This window comes from Oncorhynchus kisutch, linkage group LG22 (assembly GCF_002021735.2).
Source record: "Oncorhynchus kisutch isolate 150728-3 linkage group LG22, Okis_V2, whole genome shotgun sequence".
Taxonomy (NCBI): Eukaryota; Metazoa; Chordata; class Actinopteri; order Salmoniformes; family Salmonidae; genus Oncorhynchus; species Oncorhynchus kisutch.
In genome coordinates this window covers 1903714-1929484 of record NC_034195.2, presented here as the reverse complement: position 1 = coordinate 1929484, position 25771 = coordinate 1903714, and the positions used below count along the sequence as shown (strand labels likewise).

At 43.3% G+C, this 25771-nt stretch overlaps 1 protein-coding gene across 2 annotated transcripts; it reads left to right on the top strand.

Moving 5' to 3' along the window:
* Positions 1 to 1966: 1966 nt before the first annotated feature.
* LOC109866797 (WASP like actin nucleation promoting factor) lies at positions 1967 to 25467 on the top strand. 2 transcript variants are annotated; one of them, XM_020455637.2, is made up of 11 exons: positions 1967 to 2602; positions 7578 to 7712; positions 7830 to 7916; positions 8011 to 8107; positions 10328 to 10351; positions 13640 to 13841; positions 14173 to 14215; positions 20896 to 21049; positions 21833 to 22392; positions 22483 to 22591; positions 22853 to 25467. In XM_020455637.2, exons 1-11 carry the CDS (start codon positions 2498 to 2500, stop codon positions 22909 to 22911), a joined length of 1575 nt encoding a protein of 524 aa, XP_020311226.2. In that variant the 5' UTR covers positions 1967 to 2497; the 3' UTR covers positions 22912 to 25467. The 2 variants fall into 2 exon arrangements, with proteins under 2 accessions (XP_020311226.2, XP_031657862.1); XM_031802002.1 differs by lacking the exon at positions 10328 to 10351 and having other exon boundaries at positions 1984 to 2602.
* The last annotated feature ends 304 nt before the right edge of the window (positions 25468 to 25771 follow it).

Here is a 25771-nt window from a genome sequence, read left to right as displayed (position 1 = left end):
GGCTGCATCACTGCTTGGTACTGCAAGGCACCTGAATGCAAGAAGCTACAGCGGGTGGTGAGTATGGCCCAGTAGACTGTGGCTGAGCTCCATGCCATCTAGCACCTCTACACCAGGCGGTATCAGAGGAAGGCAATAAAAATGGTCACGCACACTACCTACACTCCAGTGGAGGCTGCTGGGGGGAGAACGGCTCATAATAATGGCTGGAATGTAATCAAAACATGGTTTGATTACACTCCATTCCAGACATTATTATGAGCCGTTCTTCCCTCAGCAGCCTCCACCCCACAATCACACAAACCTTCACACTCTTCACATATGCTGCAGTTACTCTGTTTATTATATATCCTGATTGCCTAGTCAATTTTACCCCTACCCACGTGTAAATATTAGCTCAATTACCGCAACTACAGTTGAAGTCGGAAGTTTACATACAATTAGGTTGGAGTCATTCAAACTTGTTGAAGTTTACATACATTCCAGAAAATGCTGTCATGGCTTTGGAAGCTTCTGATAGGCTAATTGACATCATTTGAGTCAATTGGAGGTGTACCTGTGAATGGATTTCAAGGCCTACCTACATACTCAGTGCCTCTTTGCTTGACATCATGGGAAAATCAAAAGAAATCAGCCAAGACCTCAGAAAAACAATAGTAGACCTCCACAAGTCTGGTTCGTCCTTGGGAGCAGTTTCCAAACGCCTGAAGGTACCACGTTCATCTGTACAAACAATAGTACACAAGTATAAACACCATGGGACCATGCAGCCGTCATACCGCTCAGGAAGTAGATGCGTTCTGTCTCCTAGAGATGAATGTGCTTTCGTGCAAAGTGCAAATCAATCTCAGAACAACATCAAAGGACATTGTGAAGATGCTGGAGGAAACAGGTACAAAAGTATCTATAGCCACAGTAGAATAAGTCTTATATCGACATAACCTGAAAGGCCGCTCCGCAAGGAAGAACCCACTGCTCCAAAACCACCATTTAAAAAGCCAGACTACAGTTGGGGACAAAGATCGTACTTTTTGGAGAAATGTCCTCTGGTATGATGAAACAAAACTATAACTTTTTGGCCTTAATGACCGTCGTTATGTTTGGAGGAAAAAGGGGGATGATTGCAAGCCGAAGAACACCATCCCAACCGTGTAGCACATAGCTCATTTTGTGGGGGTGCTTTGCTACAGGAGGAACTGGTGCACTTCACAAAATAGATTTTTTTTTATTGAGTTACTTTTTTCTTCTTATTTGCAAATTTGTCTTACTTTTTAACTCTGCATTGTTGGGAAAGGGCTCGTAAGGAAGCATTTCACTATAAAGTCTACATCTTGTACTTGGCGCATGTGACATTTTGACTTATACCTTTTTAACAACACAAACAAACACACGAGGGGCTGCTAGCCTAACAGATTAATGATTTGCTAATACCTCATTGACAGGGTTTAAGCAAGGGCCAGGTGGCACCTGGTAGGACAGCCCCCTCAGTTAAAGTCTGTCCATCTGTCTATCTCTCTTCCTCCCCTTTTTATATGTTGGATGGAAGACATGGAGGGCACTTTGATGCAAATCTACACCCCAGGGGGTATTGAGGCTCAGTTGTTGGGGTGACTGAAGAACTGTGCAGTGTGGTAGTATAAGGCTAGAGGACGTTAAACTTGAAAACATGAGTCATGTTAGTCATGCCCCCATGTTCAAATTATGATATAGCTTTTGGACTTGTTTTAAAACTCCAAAATATCCATATTGATAACAATTGAACTCACTGACCTCAGTGTGTTTGAGAGAGGGGGGGGGGGGGGGGGGGGGTGAGAGGCAGCGCAATTATAAGAAATATAAAGTATTTGTGCCCAAAATGTAATAAAGTAGGCTATATTGTACATATGTAACATTGTATCCATCTTCTTAAAAATATGACAACGGTAGTAGCTCCTCCCTCATAAGTAACCAACACCAGTCCCTGCCCAGCTCCACGCGCAACCTCTCAGTATACTGCATTCATGTTACAAAATCCACTGGGAAATAGGGCTAGACCATTTCATAGTTCGGGATATTTTGGCATCCTCGTTATATTCTAACATCAGAACATTTAAAGACGACAGGCAACATCTTTTTTGAATGGAAATTAATTTCGTTCGGAAAGCCCTGCCCTTCAATTGAATAGTATTTGTATATTTCTCCATGACCCCTATCTTCATTGGAATGGTTGTTCCTTTACACTGCCATGTTGGATGGATGTATCGATGCTGCAGCTGGAGTTCGGAATGAAAGTTTAGAATTTGCATTCTGCAAAGATTGGGGTTCCCACCATTTAGTCATGGAGGTTGTTATCCAACAACCAGGATCCTGAAATATTTCATTTTGCAGACCTCTACCTTTGAAACAACGTCATGAGATGATCCGGTTGCAGGCCATGGCGACCAAAGGCTGCACCAATTTGATGTAATGTTCAAGAGTAAAACAGTTAATTTTGTTTATTGAGAAGTTATTTACGAACATGAATAGCCATTCTCAGCAGCGGCGGGTTGGAAATATTGGCTCCATACTCCTCACCCCGCAAGAGAACGAATGCCTATTCAACTACCTGGGCAGGAAATGCAATGTAAGTTGTCTTGTTTACGACCATGCCACGCTCTCAAGTTCAAGTGCAATTTGTCTACCTGCACCGTTGCAAAATAACGTGTTAGGCTAAATGTTAGTGTTATGTAGGCTAACGTTAGGAAATAACCTGGCTGTAGGCCAATAAGACGCATGACAGCTCAGCATCTTTTTCCATGGCTTTGCTGGAACGATGTTTGGATAAGCAGAACTGTTTGCCTGTCAGATGGATTTGCTGTCAAGAAATTGGCTTGGAAATATAACGTGTGCCTCTGGAGTATTAGTGGTTTTCGCCTGGCTTGGCTGTAAACAGTAAACATTAATAAACATGACCGATAGTGTTGACCTAAGTTAAGGTTGAACGCTACGGTGTGTGATATAAAATGGACAACTTAACGTTACTCAACCAACTGATGCACTGCAGTCTGTCTGGCATGTTTGCACGTCAGTATTTTGTTTTTATTTGATAACGATCGCTGTCAAATCCGTGTTTGCACAATGGAATATGTTCAGAACATGCATATTATCCTTGCCTCGTCCCATTGTTTACACGAGCCATTGTTTACACAGATAACACAGGTTCGTTGCGGGAAGAAGCAACTATTTCCCCAATGCTAAAGGCTAAGAAGGTAGTTGTGCCCTTTACAAAAAAAAGACTGCTGTGGGATTGCAGTATAACTGCAGTCGGAGGGCAGTATTCTGCAAATACTGCATCCCAAAATATTTTACTGTAGTTACTGCACTTTTACGACAATTGTTTTTTGTAAGGATGAAAGTCAAATCAGTTTATTATTGAGAAGCTGAATTAGATTACAGTAAGTGTCAAATGGCAGCCCAGTGGAACGACTACTATAGCCTACAGTACACTGTCTAAATAAATAACATATCACCATTTGCCGTAAGTCAAAGCTGAGTGTCTATTAAGACAGAGCCATAGCTTTGATGTGTGTTCTTTTTATCCCTCAACATTTTTCCTACCATGGGGATTGAGAACATACTGATCTGGATTGACCCTATCTGTGTTCTGTGCACATATCGGTATACAGTACACTTTCAGACTGCAAACCTTCTCAATTAAACTACAAAGTAGCCTATTCCTACCTGGCAGAATGATATCGTGATTATTTGCATCAATCTAGTGGCCATTTGTTTTGCAAATTCTGCAATCACATAAGCGCTATAGAAACAACGCTAACCAAACAATGGTCTCTGACTGGTTTGCACTTGAATTGAAGTGGTCTCCTGATGTGGTTTAACAGTGTTTCCCCTAGAATCATTTAGCAGCTGCGGGGCACTGCTGCTAAATCATTGCCGCCACAAGCAATAAATAAAAAACATAAACACTGCCGTTCAAAAGTTTGGGGTCACTTAGTAATGTCCTTATTCCATGAAAACATACATGAAATGAGTTGCAAAATGAATAGGAAATATAGACAAGACGTTGACCAGGTAATAAATAATGACTTTAATTTAAATAATAATTGTCCTTAAAATTGAGCTTTTGTCAAAGAATCCTCCATTTGCAGCAGTTACTACCTTTGGCATTTTAGTTGTCAATTTGTTGAGGTAATCTGAAGAGATTTCACCCCATGAAGCACCTCCCACAAGTTAAATTGGCTTGATGGGCACTTCTTACGTACCATACGGTCAAGCTGTGTTCTATTGCACATCTTAATCCTTTCTTTTTATTGGCCAGTCTGAGATATGGCTTTTTCTTTGCAACTCTTCCTAGAAGGCCAGCATCCCGGAGTCACCTCTTCACTGTTGATGTTGAGACTGGACAGAGGAACTCTGCCTAGAAGGCAAGCATCCCGGAGTCTCCTCTTCACTGTTGATGTTGAGACTGGACAGAGGAACTCTGCCTAGAAGGCAAGCATCCCGGAGTCTCCTCTTCACTGTTGATGTTGAGACTGGACAGAGGAACTCTGCCTAGAAGGCAAGCATCCCGGAGTCTCCTCTTCACTGTTGACGTTGAGACTGTTGTTTTGCGGGTACTATTTAATGAAGCTGCCTGTTGAGGACTTGTGAGGCATCTGTTTCTCAAACTAGACACTCTAATGTACTTGTCCTCTTGCTCAGTTGTGCACCAGGGCCTCCCACTCCTCTTTCTATTCTGGTTAAAGCCAGTTTGCACTGTTCTGTGAAGGGAATAGTACTCAGCATTGTACAAGATCTTCAGTTTATTGGCAATTTCTCGCATGGAATAGCCTTAATTTCTCAGAACAAGAATAGACTGATGAGTTTCAGAAGAAAGGTCTTTGTTTCTGCCTGTAATCGAACCCACAAATGCTGATGCTCCAAATACTCAACTGGTCTGAAGGCTAGTTGTATTGCTTCTTTAATCAGGACACAGTTTTCAGCTGTGCTAACATAATTGCAAAAGAGTTTTCTAATGATCAATTAGCCCTTTAAAATGACAAATTTGGATTAGCTAGCACCGTGCCATTGGAACACAGGAGTGATGGTTGCTGATAATGGGACTCTGTATGCCTATGTAGATATTCCATAAAAAATCTGCTGTTTCCAGCTACAATAGTAATTTACAACAGTAACAATGTCTACACTGTATTTCTGATCAAATTTATGTTATTTTAATGGATAAAAAATAAAAAATATAAATATTTAATATATTATGTAGGACATTTCTACATTACCCCAAACTTTTGTGTGTGTATTAGTACCAGTCCAAAATGTGGACACCTACTCATTCCAGGGAATGCATTTCAATTAACAGGTGTGCCTTGGTAAAAGTACATTTGTGGAATTTCTTTCCTTCATGCATTTGAGCCAATCAGTTGTGTTTTGACAACATAGGAGTGGTATACAGAAGATAGCCCTATTTGGTAAAATACCAAGTCCATGTTATGGCAAGAACAGCTTAAATGAGCAAAGAGAAAAGGCAGTCCATCATTACTTTAAGACATGAAGGTCAGTCAATTTGGAAAATTTCTCAACTTTTAAAGTTCCTTCAAGTGCAGTCGCCAAAAAACATGAAACTGGCCCTCATGAGGACCCCCACAGGAAAGGAAGACCCAGAGTTACCTCTGCTGCAGAGGATAAGTTCATTAGAGTTTCTGATTCAGAAATTGCAGCCCAAATAAATGCTTCACAAGAGTTCAAGTAACAGACACATCTCAACTTCATCTGTTCAGAGGAGACTGCGTGAATCAGGCCTACATGGTTGAATTGCTGCAAAGAAACCACTACTAAAGGACACCAATAATAAGAAGAGTCTTGCTTGGACAAAGAAACACGAGCAATGCTCATTAGACCTGTGGAAATCTGTCCTTTGTTCTGATGAGTCCACATTTGAGATTTTTGGTTCCAACCGCCTTGTCTTTGTGAGACGATGAACGGATGATCTCCACATGTGTAGTTCCCACCGTGAAGCATGGAGGAGGAGGTGTGATGGTGTTTCAGTGCTTTGATGTGCCATGACAATGACCCAACACATCTCCAGGCTGTGTAAGGGCTATTTGACCAAGAAGGAGAGTGATGGAGTGCTGCATCAGATGACCTGGCCTCCACAATCATCCAACATCAACCCAGTTGAGATGTTTGGGATGAGTTTGATCGCAGATTGAAGGGAAAGCAGCCGAAAAGTGCTCAGCATTAGGGAAACTCCTTCAAGACTGTTTGAAAAGCATTCCAGGTGAAGCTGGTTGAGAGAATGCCAAAAGTGTGCAAATGGGTGGCTGCTTTGAAGAATCTCATTCAAATCAAAATATATTTTATATTTTAAACACTTTTTTGGTTTCTATATGATTCGATATGTGCTATTTATTAGTTTTGATGTCTTCGCTTTTATTCTACAATGTAAAAAAATAATGAAAATCCCTGGAGTGTGTGTGTATACTAGAGGTCGATTGATTACGATTTTTCAACACCGATACCTATTTATTGGAGGACCAAAGATCGCCGATACAGATTAATCAAACGATTTTGATATATATTTGTAATAATGACAATTACAACAATACTGAATGAACACTTTTATTTTAACTTAATATAATACATAAATTAAATAAATGTAGCCTCAAATAAATATTGAAACATGTTCAATTTGGTTTAAATAATGCAAAACCACAATGTTAGAGAAGTAAGAAAGCTAACGTTTCAGTTCCTTGCTCAGAACATGAGAACACATGAAAGCTGGTGGTTCCTTTTTAACATGAGTCTTCAATATTCCCAGTTAAGAAGTTTTAGGTTGTAGTTATTTTAGGACTATTTCTCTCTACCAATTGGATGTTCTTATAGGCACTATATTATTGCCAGCCTAATCTAAGCATTTTTTGTGGACTTAGAACATCTCTCTTTTTTTTGATAGTGGAAACCTGAGAACTGGAAAAACCAAGGGGGAAAACAGAATTTTTGGGGAAAAAATAAACGTAATCAGGCAAAAAAATAAAACCTAATTTTTGGGGTGTCCTAACTAATCAAATCCAATGTACTATGGTCTGGCTAGTGGCCTATGGTCTGGCCAGTGACCTTTCCTGTGTTATGATGAGGTGTGAGTTTGAGGAGAGAAGTGCTTCCTCATGTTCTTTCTCTCCTACCCGCAATAATAAATCACTGAAGAGGAAGCGAGCTAGAATGGTATTTCCTCTTCCTCATCTCGTTTTGTGATTGGCACAGGTCGCTCTGTGTCCTTGAAGCAAACAAAGCTTTAGATTGTGTGGCCACTGGCTATGTCTGTCATCATTCCCTATCAGATATTCTCAGGGTGTATTATCTGCAAATGTTGTACTATGCTCTTGGGGCAAGTAATCAGTGTTTCCTGTTCGTGTATGTGGTCCGCTTCCTCTATATGGCCATCATTTACACATTTCCCCCTAGAGGCATTCCACTAGTTAAGGTAGTTTTGTGAAGACCGAAGACAATGTGCAATCTAATGCTGCTTAATCACATTTTATTATCAAAACGTGTCACTATAGTGTTTTTACTTTGCTGTAACACTCCCACCGTGAATTCGTCCTTAGACCCTGTGCTCAGCGGTGGTCCAGGTGTATGGGGCAGACAGGAGCTCATCCTGGATGAAGAGGTGCTGCGGAGTAGCCTGTCTGATCAAGGATAACCCTCTGAGGTCCTACTTCATCAGGGTCTTTGACATCAAGGTGAGTGAAGTAGATGAAGGATGGTTGAAGCTAGCCTAACACTGAGTCCCTTTCCTGAGGAATTCCCTCTGCTGCCAAAAGGCAGTTCACTAATTAATGTTATTTCTCTCTCTTCAGGAAGGGAAAACCATGTTTGAACAGGAGCTCTACAATAACTTCTCAATCAACAGCTCTAGGTCGTATTTCATTTCATTCGCAGGAGATGTAAGTATGAAATCTCGCCGCTTGAAAGCTTTTGGACCCCACAAGGACAGTGTCTTAAAAAAGACTGATCTCTCTTTACTCTCTTTATCTCCAGAACTGCCAGGTAGGCCTGAACTTCGCTAGCGAGGAAGAGGCCAAGCGATTTAGAGCCGCACTTAACGAGCTACTCGGCAGACGCCAACGTAAAACGGGTAACTACAGTGGCTCGGTGTGCTCAGTCTACTCTACATCTGCTTTCTCACCACCTCAACCTTTCATCTTCTGGAGGAAGCTTCAATTTCTCTTCCTGCGCTACTACTAACAAGACCACAGGGCCCCATCCCAAGCCGATCCCTCTATTACCTGAGACCCATCTTGTAACTCAGACCTGCGAGGGGGTTCATTTGGGGTCAACAACGGTCTAGGAATTGTTTTGGAATGGAGCCCTGTGTCAAATTTTTCCTGCTGGTTGCTGTTGGAAAATCAGTGATATACAGTGTCTTCGGAAAGTATTCAGACCCCTTGACTTTTTCCACATGTTACCTTACAGCCATAGTCTAAAAAACCTAAATACCTTATTTACATAAGTATTTAGACCCTATGCTGTGAGACTCTAAATTTTGTTCGGGTGCATCCTTTTCCATTGATCATCCTTGAGATGTTTCTACAATTTGATTGGAGTCCACCTGTGGCAAATTCAATTGATTGGACATGATTTGGAAAGGCACACACCTGTCTATATAAAGGTCCCACAGTTGACAGTGCATGTCAGAGCAAAAACCATGCCATGACGTCGATGGTTTTGACCGTAGAGCTCAGAGACAGGATTGTGTTGAGGCACATATCTGGGGAAGGGTACCAAAAAATGTCTGCAGCATTGAAGGTCCCCAAGAACACAGTTGCCTCCATTCTTAAATGGAAGAATTTTGTAACCACCAAGACTCTTCCTAGAGCTTGCCGTCCGGCCAAACTGAGCCCTCTGGGGAGAAGGGCCTTGGTCAGGGAGGTGTACAAGAAGACGACGGTCACTCTGACAGAGCTCTAGAGTTCCCCTGTGAAGATGGGAGAATCTTCCAGAAGGACAACCACTGAGGCCAGTGCAGCACTCCACCAATGAGGCCTTTATGGTAGTGGCCAGATGGAAACCACTCCTCAGTAAAATGCACATGACAGCCTGCTTGGAGTTTGCCAAAAGGCACCTAAAGACTCTGACCATGAGAAAGAATATTCTCTGGTATGATGAAACCAATTTTGAACTCTTTGGCCTGAATGCGAACAGTCACGTCTGGAGAAAACCTGGCACCATCCCTACGATGAATCATGGTGGTGGCAGCATGCTGTGGGGATGTTTTTCAGCGGCAGGGACTGGGAGGATCAAGGCAAAGATGAACCGTGCAAAGTACAGCGAGATCCTTGATGAAAACCTGCTCAGGATCTCAGACTCTGGTGAAGGTTCACCTTCCAACAGGACAACGACCCTAAGCACACAGCAAAGACGGGACAAGTCTGTGAATGTCCTTGAGTGGCCCATCCAGAGCCCGGACTTGAACCCGATCGAACATCTCTGTAGAGACCTGATAATAGCTGAGCAGCAACGCTCCCCATCCAGCCTGACCGAGCTTGACAGAATCTGCAGAAGAATGGGAGAAACTCCCCAAATACAGATGTGGCAAGCTTTTAGCGTCATAACCAAGAAAACTCGAGACTGTATTCGCTGCCAAAGATGCTTCAACAAAGTACTGCGTAAAGAGTCTGAATACTTATGTAAATGTTTTTATTTTTAATAAATTAGCAAACACTTAAAAAAAAAACTCCCATTGTGTAGATTGAGGGGGGGGGGAGGACGTAATCATTTTTTGGATAAGGCTGTAACTTAACAAAATGTGGAAAAAGTCAAGGGGTCTAAATACTTTCCGACGGCACGGTTTCTGTCTGTAAAAACAGAAGAGGGTCTTTCTGCGCTAAAGGCTGCAGTGGTGTTCCTCTCTGGCTTCTCTACATCTCTCTGTTTCTCTCTCCATGCCGGCCTTTGAAGTTTGCTGCTCTTGCTGTGAGGAGTGTGCTTTCAGACGTGGGGCAGGGAAGGGGTCTACTGTAATGGTATGGTAGGGACACTAGCTTTCATTCTGCACCAGTACTTCTTGTCTTTTTTTTTGTGCATATTTTCTGAACTTGTGAAAATGCATCCTTCTCCTCCTGAGTGAAATGCATTTGGCTCCCAGGATCTGAATGGAACTGGTATTTTCTCCAACATTTCCATGGACTTCCATGGCATTTCCCTTTGTCCATGACTCTCATAAACTCACTCTGAACACTTTCCAGACACTTTGTCCTTCGACACTTCCATCAACACTCTCTGTCGCTCTGATAGGTGTGCCAAAGCCCACTTGCATTGGCTGCGAAATTATAATTGTTCCCATTTTGTTTTGCAGAGAAAAGATGTGACCCTGCAAATGGTATGTTGTCCATTCTTTGATTTGTACCAATTTGGTTAGTCCAAATTTGACCTTCAACATGTTTTATTTAAATGTAATCTTTGGTTATTTTACCATTTAAAAGCGTAGTTCTCCTATAATCAGTCAAGCGAAATCAAATGTATTGGAGTAGATGCATGTGTACACACACATACACACATCGCTGTGAGTTTAATTTAATATACTCTTTGAAGAGGTAGGGTTTCAGATGTTTTCGGAAGATGGACAGAGACTCTGTTGTCCTAGCATCAGGGGGAAGAATGACAGGGACTCTGTTGTCCTAGCATCAGGGGGAAGATGGACAGGGACTCTGCTGTCCTAGCGTCAGGGGGAAGATGGACAGGGACTCTGCTGTCCTAGCGTCAGGGGGAAGATGGACAGGGACTCTGTTGTCCTAGCGTCAGGGGGAAGATGGACAGGGACTCTGTTGTCCTAGCATCAGGGGAAAGATGGACAGGGACTCTGTTGTCCTAGCATCAGGGGGAAGATGGACAGGGACTCTGTTGTCCTAGCGTCAGGGGGAAGATGGACAGGGACTCTGCTGTCCTAGCGTCAGGGGGAAGATGGACAGGGACTCTGTTGTCCTAGCGTCAGGGGGAAGATGGACAGGGACTCTGCTGTCCTAGCGTCAGGGGGAAGCTGGTTCCGCCATTGGGGTGCCAGAACAGAGAAGAGCTTTGACTGGGCTGAGCGGGACAAGACCTCCCCATAGGGGGGAGGGCCAAGAGACCGACGGTGGCAGAACGGAGTGCTCGGGTTGGGTTGTAGGGTTTGAGCAGAGCCTGAAGGTAGGGAAGAGCAGTTCCCTTTACTGCTCCGTAGGCAAGCACTCTGGTTTTGTGGTGTCTCCGAGCTTCGACTGGAAGCCAGTGGATTGTGCAGAGGAGCGGGGTGACGTGTTCAACATTCCCAGGTTCTCCCAAAGCGGGCTGCGGCGTTCTGGATAAGGTGCAGGGGTATGATGGCACAAGCAGGGAGCCCAGCCAGTGTTTCAGTAGTCTAGATGGGAGATGACGAGTGCCTGGATTAGGACCCACGCCGCTTTCTGTGTGAGGAAGGGTCATACTCTAAAGATGTTGCAGAGCATGAACCTGCAGGAGTGAGTCACCGCTTTTATGTTTTCAGAGAATGACAGGGTGTTGTCCAGGGTCAATCCATGGTTCTTTGCACTCTGGGATGGGAACACCGTGGAGTTGTCAACCATGATGGAGAGGTCTTTTGCTTCCCTCCCCCAATTTGTTTTCCATGTCATAATTCACTGTCATGCTGACCGTGTGCGCTTTAATATTTAATCATTACATTTATGAGGTTTCTGAACCCTAATATGGACTGGACAACCATTGACATTATCTGTCAATCATTGACTTTCATACAGCCAAAGACAACCATCTGTATGGTACCACTCCCGGGATTTGTTGCACGTTTTCCATTGAAAGCTTCTGGTGATGTACAAGGAGGGTAAACATGTCTCATGGTGAAGGAGCTTTCAAAGTCCTCGTCGATAGCTGAGACTTCTAACATTTGTAGGAAATCCAGGGATTTGGTTGGGATTAGCTGTAGATTACTGATTTATGTCTGACCCATCTGCATATTGTGGAGATTAACAGGGGACTCGAGGAGCGTAATCAAATGCCGGGACAGGGGGAGGTTTGACCACACCATGTATTGAGAGTTTGTGTGACTAACTGGGGTAAAACCCGAATCATGTGCATGCCATAAGACTGTTATCCCGCTGAACTGAAGCCTAACCTAGGTCTCACGTAAGGTTATTCCTCATGCAAGAGTAGTTCACAGAACTACTGTAGCTCTGTTTGTTGGCCATTGCAGTTTCAATCAGAAGTCATTATTATAATGTTCCTAGACAACATCGTGTACGTTTTATAGCAGCCATGTTGGTGCCTCTTGGGTAATTTTTACCATTAACAGTCCAAAGAATTAGCAGAATTTTAAACCAAGCAACAGATGATCAACAAGAGTATATTTGAATTGTCCAAGCAGCAACATGGCTTCCAGCTCTAAAGTTAATATGACTGATGTCACATAAGGAACAAACAATGGGAGGACAAGCACTGTCTATGAGCCAGTTTGATTCTGTCACCGTTTCTTGAGTTGTGCTGTGCTATTCCGTTGTGTCAGTCTGAAAGCCTCGCCAGTCGGTTGGTCTACCCAACACTATCATATGGATGGCACAAGGATGTATTGCACAACCTCTTTATCAAGCCTGTCTTTAACAGAGTCATTGGACAGTGAGTTGAAGTTGGGAGACTGGTTGGGTCTGCTTGGGTGTCCAGTACTGCTCGTGGATGGGCTTTATATGCTGTTGTCCTGCCCCTGTCCTTTTGAGGAAGAGAGAGCGGAGGAGGATGAAGAGGAAAAGGAGGGGGGTGTGGTGCTAGAGGAACCGAGGATTAAGAGCTGGTTTAAAGAGATATTTAATGGTAGAGTTGTCGTCATGCAGAGTTCATGTCCATCCCGCCCTTGTCCTTTTGAGGAAGAGGATGATGAAGAGGCAAATGAGGGGGGTGTGGTGCTAGAGGAGCCGAGGATTAAGAGCTGGCTGAGAGCGGTGTTTAACGGTAGGGTTGTCGTCAGTCAGAGTTCATGTCCATGATCCCATTTAAATTCTAGTGAATTAAGCAATTAATGCACATGATTTACATAATTGCATCAATGTTTTTCATAAATGTAAAAACTTTGAATTATAATTTTAATGGAATTTGTACTGACTTTGTTTGGCACATGCTGGTTTTCAGCTTCTACAGATGATATTCACTAAGGCCCTGGCATTTGTATAGACAATTGGTGCCCTCTATTGTTTGTTGTCTGTACACTATTTTGAAATAGTGCTAAATACATCGAAATACTGTTTTATTGTGTGTGGTCCTTCATTGTTAGCTGTCTTGAACTTTTTCCCTTGTTTCTATATATTTATATTTAAAAACATTTTAAAGATTGCAATATTGATGGACTTCAGAGACTACCATAGTCACAACACAGGCCAAGTTATACAGTTGTCTTTTTACTACCAGTCAAGTATGCAAACTAAGTGTAACTTTTTTTAAATGATTAATATTTAAAATGATCGTGTATGATCTGTTTGGCCTGTGTAATATAACTTGTCCAGTATGCTAAGAAACCAAAGGACGACCTTTTGGATTGACTCCACCTCATTTCGGGAGAGAAACACTGCTTCTGAGCTTCCCAGCAGTGGTTCTGAGCTAGTTTTAGAAGCTTCTCATTTTCTTCCTCCATCTCTCCCTCCTTCTATAGGCCCGGCTCTCCCTATGGCCACAGTGGACATCAAGAACCCAGAGATTAACAATGTGCGCTTCCACAACTCTCAGCAGCAGCTTCCCCAGCCACACCACATCAACAACATGCTGCACAGCAGCCTCAGCAAGAAGGAGAAGAAAGTCAAGTGCAAGAGGAAGAAGCTCACCAAGGCAGACATAGGCACCCCCAGCAACTTCCAGTGAGTGGACCACACTGCCGTCGAGACTACAGACGGGTCTGTGTAGAGAGATGTAGCGCAGCGGAAGTTGTGTAACGTATTGAGCTTGTCACTCATGTTTGAGGGTGTTCTTTGTGTCTTGAGAACCTTTTCAATGGCTCAGTTGTGTTTTGTCTGCATTCATAATTGCCCCTCTCTGTGTGTTTGTGTGTGTGCGCACAAGTGAGTGGTCTTACGTGAGTGTCTGTGCTTGCACGTGATTGTTGCAATGCACACCCACACACGTTTGTGAATCGGCTTGCTTGTGGGTACACGTGTATGTATGTTCTCATCCTTGTCTGTCTCTCTTCAGGCACATCGGCCATGTGGGCTGGGACCCAAACACAGGCTTCGATGTGAGTACCACACACACACCGGATCCTTCATGGGCACACAATGGTGACCTGTGTGGTCGACTCATGATTGACCCACACAATGGCCTCATTTGTATACAGCACATATTTATCATGCATCCAATGCCGTCATACAAGCCTCTCCTGCAACCCAGAATATTCCGGAAAATTGTTGGTCACTGTTTTGGGCAGCTATGCTTCAGTAGCGCAAGTCATAAGTCAGTTGATCCTCATAGAATACCTGTGTTCTGCAGTTCATCAATCATCACCATCACATATGTTTGTGAGTGTTGCCCAAAACTCAATGTTTCTGCTCGGGTCACCAAAAAAGTGTTTTTGCCAATATTAGACCTAACAATTAGGCATCTGACAATCTTTGTCATGCCATTCAGACAACTGTCAGAGAAGTTGGCTTAAGCACATATTCCCTGATTCCGACCCGAGGTAAGCGCAAATGAATGGAACATAAGTTGATTTTCATGCATTTTCTCTCTATGCGACTTCCTAACTTAAACAAAACCCCATACAGTCTAAACCCTGTCTAAGCTGTGTGGGCTGGGGGGTTCTAGTAAGCTACCATATGGAATTGTTTTAAGAAGGTCATACAGTGCCTTGTAAAAGTATTCAACCCCCTTGGCGGTTTTCCTATTAAATATTAAATATTCCAAATTAGTGAAGTGAAATGGAAAAAATAACTTGTTTCAAAACATTTGAAAAAATAAAAAACGGAAAAGGGGTGCGTGCATATGTATTCACCCCCTTTGCATATGTATTCACCCCCTTTGCATATGTATTCACCCCCTTTGCATATGTATTCACTCCCTTTGCATATGTATTCACCCCCTTTGCATATGTATTCACCCCCTTTGCATATGTATTCACCCCCTTTGCATATGTATTCACCCCCTTTGCATATGTATTCACCCCCTTTGCATATGTATTCACCCCCTTTGCATATGTATTCACCCCCTTTGCATATGTATTCACCCCCTTTGCATATGTATTCACCCCCTTTGCATATGTATTCACCTCCTTTGCATATGTATTCACCCCCTTTGCTATGAAGCCCCTAAATACAGTCTGATGCAACCAATTCTCCTCAGAAGTCACATAATTAGTTAGATTGCACACAGATGGACTTTTAAGTGTCACATGGTTCTGTCCTGTTCTGAAAGGCCCCAGAGTCTGCAACAATACTAAGCAAGGGACACCACCAAGCAAGCAGCACCATGAAGACCAAGGAGCTCTACAAACAGGTCAGGGACAAAGTTGTGGAGAAGTACAGATCAGGGTTGGGTTATAAAAAAAAATATCCAAAACTTTGAACATCCCACAGAGCTCCATTAAATCCATTATTAAAACATGGAAAGAATCTGGCACCGCAACAAACCTGCCAAGAGAGGGCCGCCCACCAAAACTCACAGACCAGGCAAGGAGGGCATTAATCAGAGAGGCAACAAAGAGACCAAAGATAATCCTGAAGGAGCTGCAAAACTACACAGCAGAGATTGGAGTATCTGTCCATGGGACCACTTTAAGCAGTACACTCCACAGAGCTGGGCTTTACGGAAGATTGTCCAGAAAAAAAGCCATTGATTAAAGAAAAAAATAAGCAAACACATTTGGTGTTCGCCAAAAGGCATGTGGGAGACTCCCCAAACATATGGAAGAAGGTACTCTGCTCAGATGAGACAAAAATTGAGCTTTTTGGCCATCAAGGAAAATGCTATGTCTGGCGCAAACCCAACACCTCACATCACCCCGAGAATACCATCCCCACAGTCAATCATGGTGATGGCAGCATCATGCTGTGGGGATGTTTTTCATCGGCAGGGACTGAGAAACAAGTACTGGATTGAGCAGAGCTTGTTTGACTGGTATGTTCCGGCGTCAGAGAATAGGACACAAACTCAACACAGATATGGCAAACAATGATCTTTATTAACTACACAATTTAATAAGACCGCATGCGGAAAATGCCAGGCAACCTACTAAATTCCTGCAGTCTCTAAGGGACAGATCACAATTTACTGATGGGGGAGGCAAGGGTAGTGTTTTTTATTTGGGGGGTTTACATTTGCTATTTTGCATGTTTTACTATATAATTTCTTCCATTCTAGCTAAATTTCCTCATCTAGCTAAATTTCCTCATCTAGCTAAATTTCCTCATCTAGCTAAATTTCCTCATCTAGCTCCATGCGCCAAATACAGTGAGCTATAAAAGTATTGGGACAGTGACCATTTTTATTGTTGTTTTGGCTCTGTACTCATAGCACTTTGAAATTATACAATGACTGAGGTTAACGCGCAGACTGTCAGCTTTAACTTGATGGTATTTTAATCCATATCGGGTAAACCGTAGAAATCCATATTTCTAAACCGTAGAAATTACAGCACTTTTTGTATATAGTCCCGCCATTTTAGGAGAGCAAAGGTATTGGGACAAATTCACTTGTGTTAAAGTAGTCAAAGGTTAAGTATTTAGTCCCATATCCCTAGTACGCAATGACTACATCAAGCTTGTGACTACAGATTTGTTGGATGAATTTGCTGTTTGTTTTGGTTGTGTTGCAGAGTATTTTGTGCCCAATAGAAATGAATGGTAGATAATATATTGTGTCAACTTTTGGAGTCACCTTTAAAAATGATGTGAATGCTACCATGATTACGGATAATCCTCAATGAATCGTGAATAATAATGATGAATGAGAAAGTTAGAGGCATAAAGACGGATGCAAGTAAATAAAGCATTTCCCGGTCGGTCACATTTTCCTAAACTAAACCCTGTCACATTTTCCTAAACTAAACCCTGAAATGTGCATGTTGTTTTTATGTAGCTTTTGAATATTCACATGAAAATCTGTTGCCAATTGGATGGAAACCTATAGACACCCTGAAGAATGGCAAGTGTGCCAGTTCCAGTGTCACTTTGATTATGTCTGCACATCATGGTTCACCAGCAGCCACAGAGGGTTGAATATTTTCCCGGTATTTTACAAATGTTCCATCCCACAAATAATCACTTTGCTCCCGGGTAACCCAGTATTTCCCGTCCAAACCAGAAGAGTCACTCTAAAGCTAAATGAATGTCTGGATTTGATTTATATATGAGCCCAATTGATTGTGCCGTTATCCAATACGTAGCCTAGGATATAGGCTACCGCACATTACGCACAACAGAAAAACATAGAAGCCCATAGGTGTAGCTATGTTTAAAAAAAATAAGGTGTAGATTTATGATTTATAAATTAGACGTGCATTCAGTCCTTTATATTACTGTAGCATATGCAATCCAAGCTGTGCAGAGGACTGGGCACCCTCGTTGTGGGCCCCGGACTGGAGATTTATGATCTATAAATTAGACATTCAGTCCTTTATATTACTGTAGCATATGCAATCCAAGCTGTGCAGAGGACTGGGCACCCTCGTTGTGGGCCCCGGACTGGAGATTTATGATTTATAAATTAGACGTGCATTCAGTCCTTTATATTACTGTAGCATATGCAATCCAAGCTGTGCAGAGGACTGGGCACCCTCGTTGTGGGCCCCGGACTGGAGATTTATGATTTATAAATTAGGCATTCAGTCCTTTATATTACTGTAGCATATGCAATCCAAGCTGTGCAGAGGACTGGGCACCCTCGTTGTGGGCCCCGGACTGGAGATTTATGATTTATAAATTAGACGTGCATTCAGTCCTTTATATTACTGTAGCATATGCAATCCAAGCTGTGCAGAGGACTGGGCACCCTCGTTGTGGGCCCCGGACTGGAGATTTATGATTTATAAATTAGACGTGCATTCAGTCCTTTATATTACTGTAGCATATGCAATCCAAGCTGTGCAGAGGACTGGGCACCCTCGTTGTGGGCCCCGGACTGGAGATTTATGATTTATAAATTAGACGTGCATTCAGTCCTTTATATTACTGTAGCATATGCAATCCAAGCTGTGCAGAGGACTGGGCACCCTCGTTGTGGGCCCCGGACTGGAGATTTATGATTTCTAAATTAGACATTCAGTCCTTTATATTACTGTAGCATATGCAATCCAAGCTGTGCAGAGGACTGGGCACCCTCGTTGTGGGCCCCGGACTGGAGATTTATGATCTATAAATTAGACATTCAGTCCTTTATATTACTGTAGCATATGCAATCCAAGCTGTGCAGAGGACTGGGCACCCTCGTTGTGGGCCCCGGACTGGAGATTTATGATTTATAAATTAGATGTGCATTCAGTCCTTTATATTACTGTAGCATATGCAATCCAAGCTGTGCAGAGGACTGGGCACCCTCGTTGTGGGCCCCGGACTGGAGATTTATGATTTATAAATGAGACATTCAGTCCTTTATATTACTGTAGCATATGCAATCCAAGCTGTGCAGAGGACTGTTTAACAAATGGAAAGAGATTGTTACAAAACAGCAAAAAGTTGAATGACATTCAGCCTTTGATACTGGGTAGGGAAGGATCTGTTTTCTGTTTGTCTATTTACTGTGGTGTTAATGCAATCCATGCCAGTATGTTTTGTTTATTGGTTGTGTGGTGCATTGACACATCTGTTGGTGGAAAATTATTTTGAGGGTAATTATGTTACAAAATATTTCCCCTTGTCCTGTAAAAAATGTATGTTTAAAAAAATTAATCTGTCCATAACTCAATCGGAAGTGCTGCAATGACCCGAAGACGATAACGATAGTGATAACGTGGTAAAAAGTGACACTTCACACACTAGTGAGATATACGGTTAAGGAGAACTGAACATCCAAGGTTCTACTACTACTTCACTGTAAACCCGAGCCTAGCCCAATGAAACGCAATTGTACAAACATGCAAATTCACTGCACCCCAAGGCGCATCATAGCCTACACACTGTTCAGAGACCCACACCTGATAGTGAAGTCATAGAACATACCCGTTCTGTTCGCTCCACATAACCCACGCTGTGGATGCTGACTGATTTTAAAATAGAAATATATATATATAAATATTTCTAAAAACATTTAAGACTAGGCCAATGAAAGAGGGCATAGACAACATTGAACATTTTAAATGTAACATTTAAAAACAGCTCTCCTAGTTTACGGGGCCCCCTCATGGGTCTGGGCATGTGCATCACCGTTGGGGCGGTTGGAGGCCGACTGGCAGTGGCTAGTGGCAGGCTGATCCACGGTGCACTGAATAGGCTACAATCTGGACAGGAACAACAACGAGGCTATATTCTGATTCAGGTTGATCAGCGTCGGTTTTGGTGTGATTTAATTACGTAGGTTAAGAGGAGCGCACTACACTTGCAGCACGCTGTTTTGCAAACACTGGGGAGATGGCTCGCACTCCTAGCAACCCCACTATCTTGTCTGGTTTCCCAAATTCCCACTTACTACCGGTCTTCGTCCCCGGCTGCCCTACCCAGCAGCCAACGACAACCTTCCCCCATTCTGGTGAGTACAATGCGGATTCTTGCAAAGGCTACAAGCCCAACGTTCATCTCAGCACAGCTCCCCTGCCAAGACCTGCCTGTCTGGCAAGCAGGTGCGAGCAATTCGTTTGCACTCAGAACAGCTTCAGTTCATCTGGGTGTGGACTCTTCAGGGTGTCAAGCGTTCCACAGGGATGCTGGCCCATGTTGACTCCAAAGCTTTGCACAGTTGGGTCAAGTTGGCCGGATGTACTTTGGGTGGTGGACCATTCTTCATACATCCGGGAAACTGTTGAGCTTGAAAAAACCCAGCAGCGTTGCAGTTCTAGACACAAACCGGTAGACTGTTCAAAAGTGCTTTAATCTTTTTTGTCTTGCCCATTAACCCTCTGAATGGCACACGTACACAGTGTCTCAATTGTCTCAAGGCTTAAAAATCCTTCTTTAATATGTCTCCTGCCCTTCATCGACCCTGATTTGAAGTGGATTTAACTGGTCATCTTTCACCTGGTCAGTCTGTCATTGAAACAGCAGTTTGTACACTCAGTGTATAATGTAAAAATTCCATTTAGCAGACACTGAATACATAGCCAGGTCTGTAATGATTGGCACCCTTTTATAAAGATGAGCAAAAAATACTATGAAATGAATAATACAAATACTGAGCTATATTGTATGCTCAAAAAATGGAATACAATTACTTAGAGATTTTGTTTAACAAGTAATACAAAACAGATATTGGTCAAATTTATTGGGGCTCTAGCACCCGCCCCTTGAGAGGATAATGACACAGCCTTTTTCTAAAATGTTTTATGAAATTGGAGAACACGTTGGGAGGGTTATACCATTCCTCCAGAATCTTGTGGCCTAACTTCTTAAATTCAAACCACAGGTTTTCAATGGGTTTCAAGTCCGGAGACTGAGATGGCTATTGCAAAATGTTGATTTTGTGTTCAATGTACCATTTCTTTGTGGAGTTTGATGTGTGTTTGGGGTTATTGTTGTGTGCTCCACCAGGTGCAATTCCCCTTTTAATCCACCAGGAGGCAGGATGGCACTTAGATTGACAAAGTCATTTGTTTATTGTGTGCTCAATGAGTCATGAGTTAAATGATATTGCCATTGCATTTTTTAATTTATTTTAGGCCATGGTTGTACAGCGTCTTTGTAGCCCTTTACAAAACACCACAGATGCTAGCCTGTGTCTTTTTTATTTTATTTTCCTGACCAGGTCTTTCTCTCTGTCCCCCTTTCTCTGTCCCAGTTGAATAACCTGGACCCAGAGCTGAAGAACCTGTTTGACATGTGTGGCATCTCAGAGGCGCAACTCAAAGACAAGGAGACCTCCAAGGTCATCTACGACTTCATCGAGAAGAAAGGAGGGGTGGAGGCCGTCAAGAACGAGCTCCGTAGGCAAGGTGAGCTCACCTGAACCGTCGTCTGAGTTCCGTGTATCTCGAAGTATTAAGGATTCCACCCACTGTGAATGTGATGAACTTCCTTGTTGAGAATGCACTCCACTGGTAATGAGATGGCGAAAGCCAGATGGGGCTTAATTATGTGTTATTTTTCCAGGGCCGTGCAGGTGGTGTGTTGGGTAACTGACTGTGTGTTTCCATAGAGTTGTGGTTAGTGTGTTTCTGCCTCAGGTGTTGACTGTGAGCTTTGACATGCTTGACCGGATAAAGCTAACTAGCTTGTGGTTTGTCTGAAGTTTTAATTAACAGAGTTGAAAGGCTATAATAGAAAATGTTGCTAGAAGTGAATTTCTGAGCTCTTGAACGTTGAACGTACCAGAAGTCTAACTAATTTAAAAAAATCTTAATGGGGATCCAGGTATTCTACTACTCGACTCAGAAAATCAAGCATGGATTGGAGAGTTGTGGTAGAGTGCTTTAGTTTTTATCAGTGTTTGATTTTGGATGTTAAATGCCACATCGCTGTGCTGGGAGTTGTTTTGGCTGTGCATTGGAGTGCTTTGAAACAGAGTATCTGGATGACAGGGTTTGAATGACACATTAACTCTTGGGGGTAACCTATAATTGGAAACAACATTCATTTTCAGTGCTTATTAAGTGAAAGAACTGTGATTTGTATTGGGACCGTGCAGTACTCTTGTGCACCCCAGTCATTTGAACCCTGCTGGATGGAATATTGCGACTCCTTAACTGACTTTCTCTTTCCCTCTCTGTCCCACGCAGCCCCACCACCTCCTCCCTCTCGGGGAGGCCCACCTCCCCCTACCCCGCCCCACAGCTCGGGCCCAGCTCCCCCACCACCACCATTGCGAGGTGGCCGGGGTGCCCCGCCACCTCCACCCTCTCGGGCCCCCACCTCGGCCCCTCCCCCACCCCCACCCTCCAGGCCTGGTGCCCTAGGAACCCCCCCTCCACCCCCGCCCCCCACCAGAGGGGGCCACCACCAGCCACCACCACCTCCTCCTCCACCCTTGCATGCCAACACAGCACCCCAGGCTGCACCACCACCTCCCCCACCAGCACCACCACCCTCCGGTTGTGGAGCCCCTCCACCACCACCTCCACCACCCCCACCTGGACCCCCGCCCCCTCCAGAGTTGGACTGTGGTGTGCCGTTGTCCCGCTCACCCCAGGGCTCGGGGGGTAAGTCTGCCCTGCTGGAGCAGATCCGTGGGGGCACCCAGCTGAAGAAGGTGGAGGCACCGGTCTCCAAACCACCGGCCACCACTGTGGGGCGCGATGCGCTGCTCGATCAGATACGGCAGGGCATCCAGCTCAAAACTGTAAGTGTACCATTTTTGTCTGTGCATGTGTGTGTGCATTTCCATGTTTGTAACTGTGTGTGTGTGTGTGTGTGTGCGCGCGCGTGTCAGGTACCAGACGGCCCAGACTCTGGCTCCCCTACACCAGCACCCTCGGCAGGCATAGTGGGGGCACTTATGGAAGTAATGCAGAAGAGGAGCAAAGCCATCCACTCCTCAGGTAGGTGCCCACTGTCAGTGTGATGGAAATGATTCAGTTAACAGCTTGAGGAAAAACCTGAGATCTGAGGATATACATTAGCTCCCTGAGTTAATGCCTAGGCTTTAATTTAACGTCCGAATAAAGTCTTGTGCCGAGCAGGCATTGGTGAGCAGTTGTCAAGACGCTGAATTAAAGTACTCATCTGAATTGTGTTATTGCCAGTTTCCCTCAAAATACAGATCTATGCTTTGTTTACGAGTTTGTTTTGTCATTTCCTAGATGAAGATGATGATGATGACGAAGAGGATTTTGAAGATGATGACGAATGGGATGACTAGTTACGTCTTTCCTCCCCCAACACCTGTTCTGACACTAAACTGATCCTAAAATCTTCCAAAAGCCTGACTAAAATTGTAATGTAAATGTTCCATGAATTTGGTGTATATTTATTGTTGCCTTTTTATTAATCTGTGCAATACCTTGTTCATTTAATCTGTAAAGTCTTTTTTTTCCACATACCCTCTGTAGAGTCTCTGTGAACACTTTCCTGGAACTCTGCTCACATCGCCGTTAAAAGCATGACATCAATTATATAGTCTGTTTATAAGGGCTCCCGAGTGGCGCAGGGGTCTAAGGCATTGCATCTCAGTGCTTGAGGCGTCACTACAGTCCCTGGTTCGATTCCAGGCTGTATCACAACCGGCCGTGATTGGAAGTCCCAATAGAAAAGTCATAACTGTTAATGGTAATAAGCTGAGATGCTTAGGCTGACTACCGCTGTATATGATGTATTATTACCACCAACGACACCTGGGGTCTGTTCAGGATGGTGCAATGTCACAGAACTTCCAGATAGAAACACATTTTGTAATATTGATATGATTGTCTGTCCTCAAGAATAGAGTCTTATACATTTATCAGCTCTTTACATTACATTTGTCTCCAACGTTCTGAGCATTTAGCCCGAAGGAGTAACACTGTACATTGCTGCTATGTCATGCTTATGACAGCCTAAAGACGCTCTATAACAGCAGGTTCAAGCAGTACGGTATCTGCTGGATTAACCATGTGCAATTTTATTTGGGATATATTTCATTGGTGCGTTACTATTAAATGTTGCTGTATGTTCTCGTTGGTAAAGAAAGGGAGATGAGAAACAAACGGACGGGATCCTCATGTCGTTATTGTTGGTTGACGCAAGATAACACTATTTTCCTACCCTACTTTTTTGTACCTTTTTGATTTTCTTAAAGAGATCCTAGTTTAGCAAAGTTATTTTATGGAGTCCACTTATTAGAATTGTAAGCCACAATTGACTCAAATGTTTTCAATGCTAGTATGTTCACAGCTGGTGTCTTTGCACAATTTCAAAATTGAATTTATTATAAGAGTAACAGTGCGGTGTCATAGTTGTGTTCCAACGATGTGCTTATTCAGTGACAGGGAAGACAAAGATTCCCATGGGTAGGATCACTGTATGCTTATTCAGTGACGGGGAAGACCAAGATTCCCATGGGTAGGATCACTGTATGCTTATTCAGTGACGGGGAAGACAAAGATTCCCATGGGTAGGATCACTGTATGCTTATTCAGTGACGGGGAAGACAAAGATTCCCATGGGTAGGATCACTGTATGCTTATTCAGTGACGGGGAAGACAAAGATTCCCATGGGTAGGATCACTGTATGCTTATTCAGTGACGGGGAAGACCAAGATTCCCATGGGTAGGATCACTGTATGCTTATTCAGTGACTGGGAAGACAAAGATTCCCATGGGTAGGATCACTGTATGCTTATTCAGTGACGGGGAAGACAAAGATTCCCATGGGTAGGATCACTGTATGCTTATTCAGTGACGGGGAAGACAAAGATTCCCATGGGTAGGATCACTGTATGCTTATTCAGTGACGGGGAAGACAAAGATTCCCATGGGTAGGATCACTGTATGCTTATTCAGTGACGGGGAAGACAAAGATTCCCATGGGTAGGATCACTGTATGCTTATTCAGTGACAGGGAAGACAAAGATTCCCATGGGTAGGATCACTGTATCCATGGGTAGGATCACTGTATCCGTGGGTAGGATCACTGTATCCGTGGGTAGGATCACTGTATCCGTGGGTAGGATCACTGTATCCGTGGGTAGGATCACTGTATCCGTGGGTAGGATCACTGTATCCGTGGGTAGGATCACTGTATCCGTGGGTAGGATCACTGTATCCGTGGGTAGGATCACTGTATCCGTGGGTAGGATCACTGTATCCGTGGGTAGGTTCACTGTATCCGTGGGTAGGATCACTGTATCCGTGGGTAGGATCACTGTATCCGTGGGTAGGATCACTGTATCCGTGGGTAGGATCACTGTATGCTTTTTGCCAGTCATGCTGCTCTTAAAGCAGCTTCTGCTTGAACTTTTTATTTTATTGTACTCCACTCGTGATTGACACTACGAAGGTGTCCTGCGTTAAATGATAACTAATACAGAATCACACAAATAGGCTCATATCAATCATTTAGGTTTTGTGCTGCGCTCGTTTCTTTTCTGTCACTTAGTGTACCTGTTACGATTCCCAAACGTATTATTCTCTCCTTCCTGCTGAAATGAAAATAATTTTTTTTTCAGGTCAGTTTTCATATGTACCGGCTATAAATGTCTTCCCTTTTTTTGTTTTTACAAACCATTACTTTTATGGGATGAATCTCTAAATACCTCCATACAAAAGTTAATACTGAACCAAAATTGGCATTTGCATGAAGCGTCTACAAGGTTTTGGTTTGACTCTCCTGAAAGGTTTTGAGATGGTAATGAAGCTCATCCTCCACCAAGGTGATTGCTGCGTTTTTAGAAACCTTCAAATGGGTTGGGAAAAGCGATGGAAATAAATTGTATACTTAGTTTTTCTCGTGCTCGTGCAAGCAATTTTTGGATCTGTGTTGAAACGTATATTTTGTTAACAGCCATATTCTAAAATGGATATAAAAAATAATAATTCCATCAATCAACACACAATACCCCATAAAAAAACTGGTTTTTATTAAAAAATGTAATATAATTTACATAAGTATTCAGACCCTTTACTCGGTACTTTGCTGAAGCACCTTTGGCAGGGATTACAGCCTCAAGTCTTCTTGGGTATGATGATACAAGCTTGGCACACTGTATTTGGGGAGTTTCTCCCATTCTTCTCTGCAGGTCCTC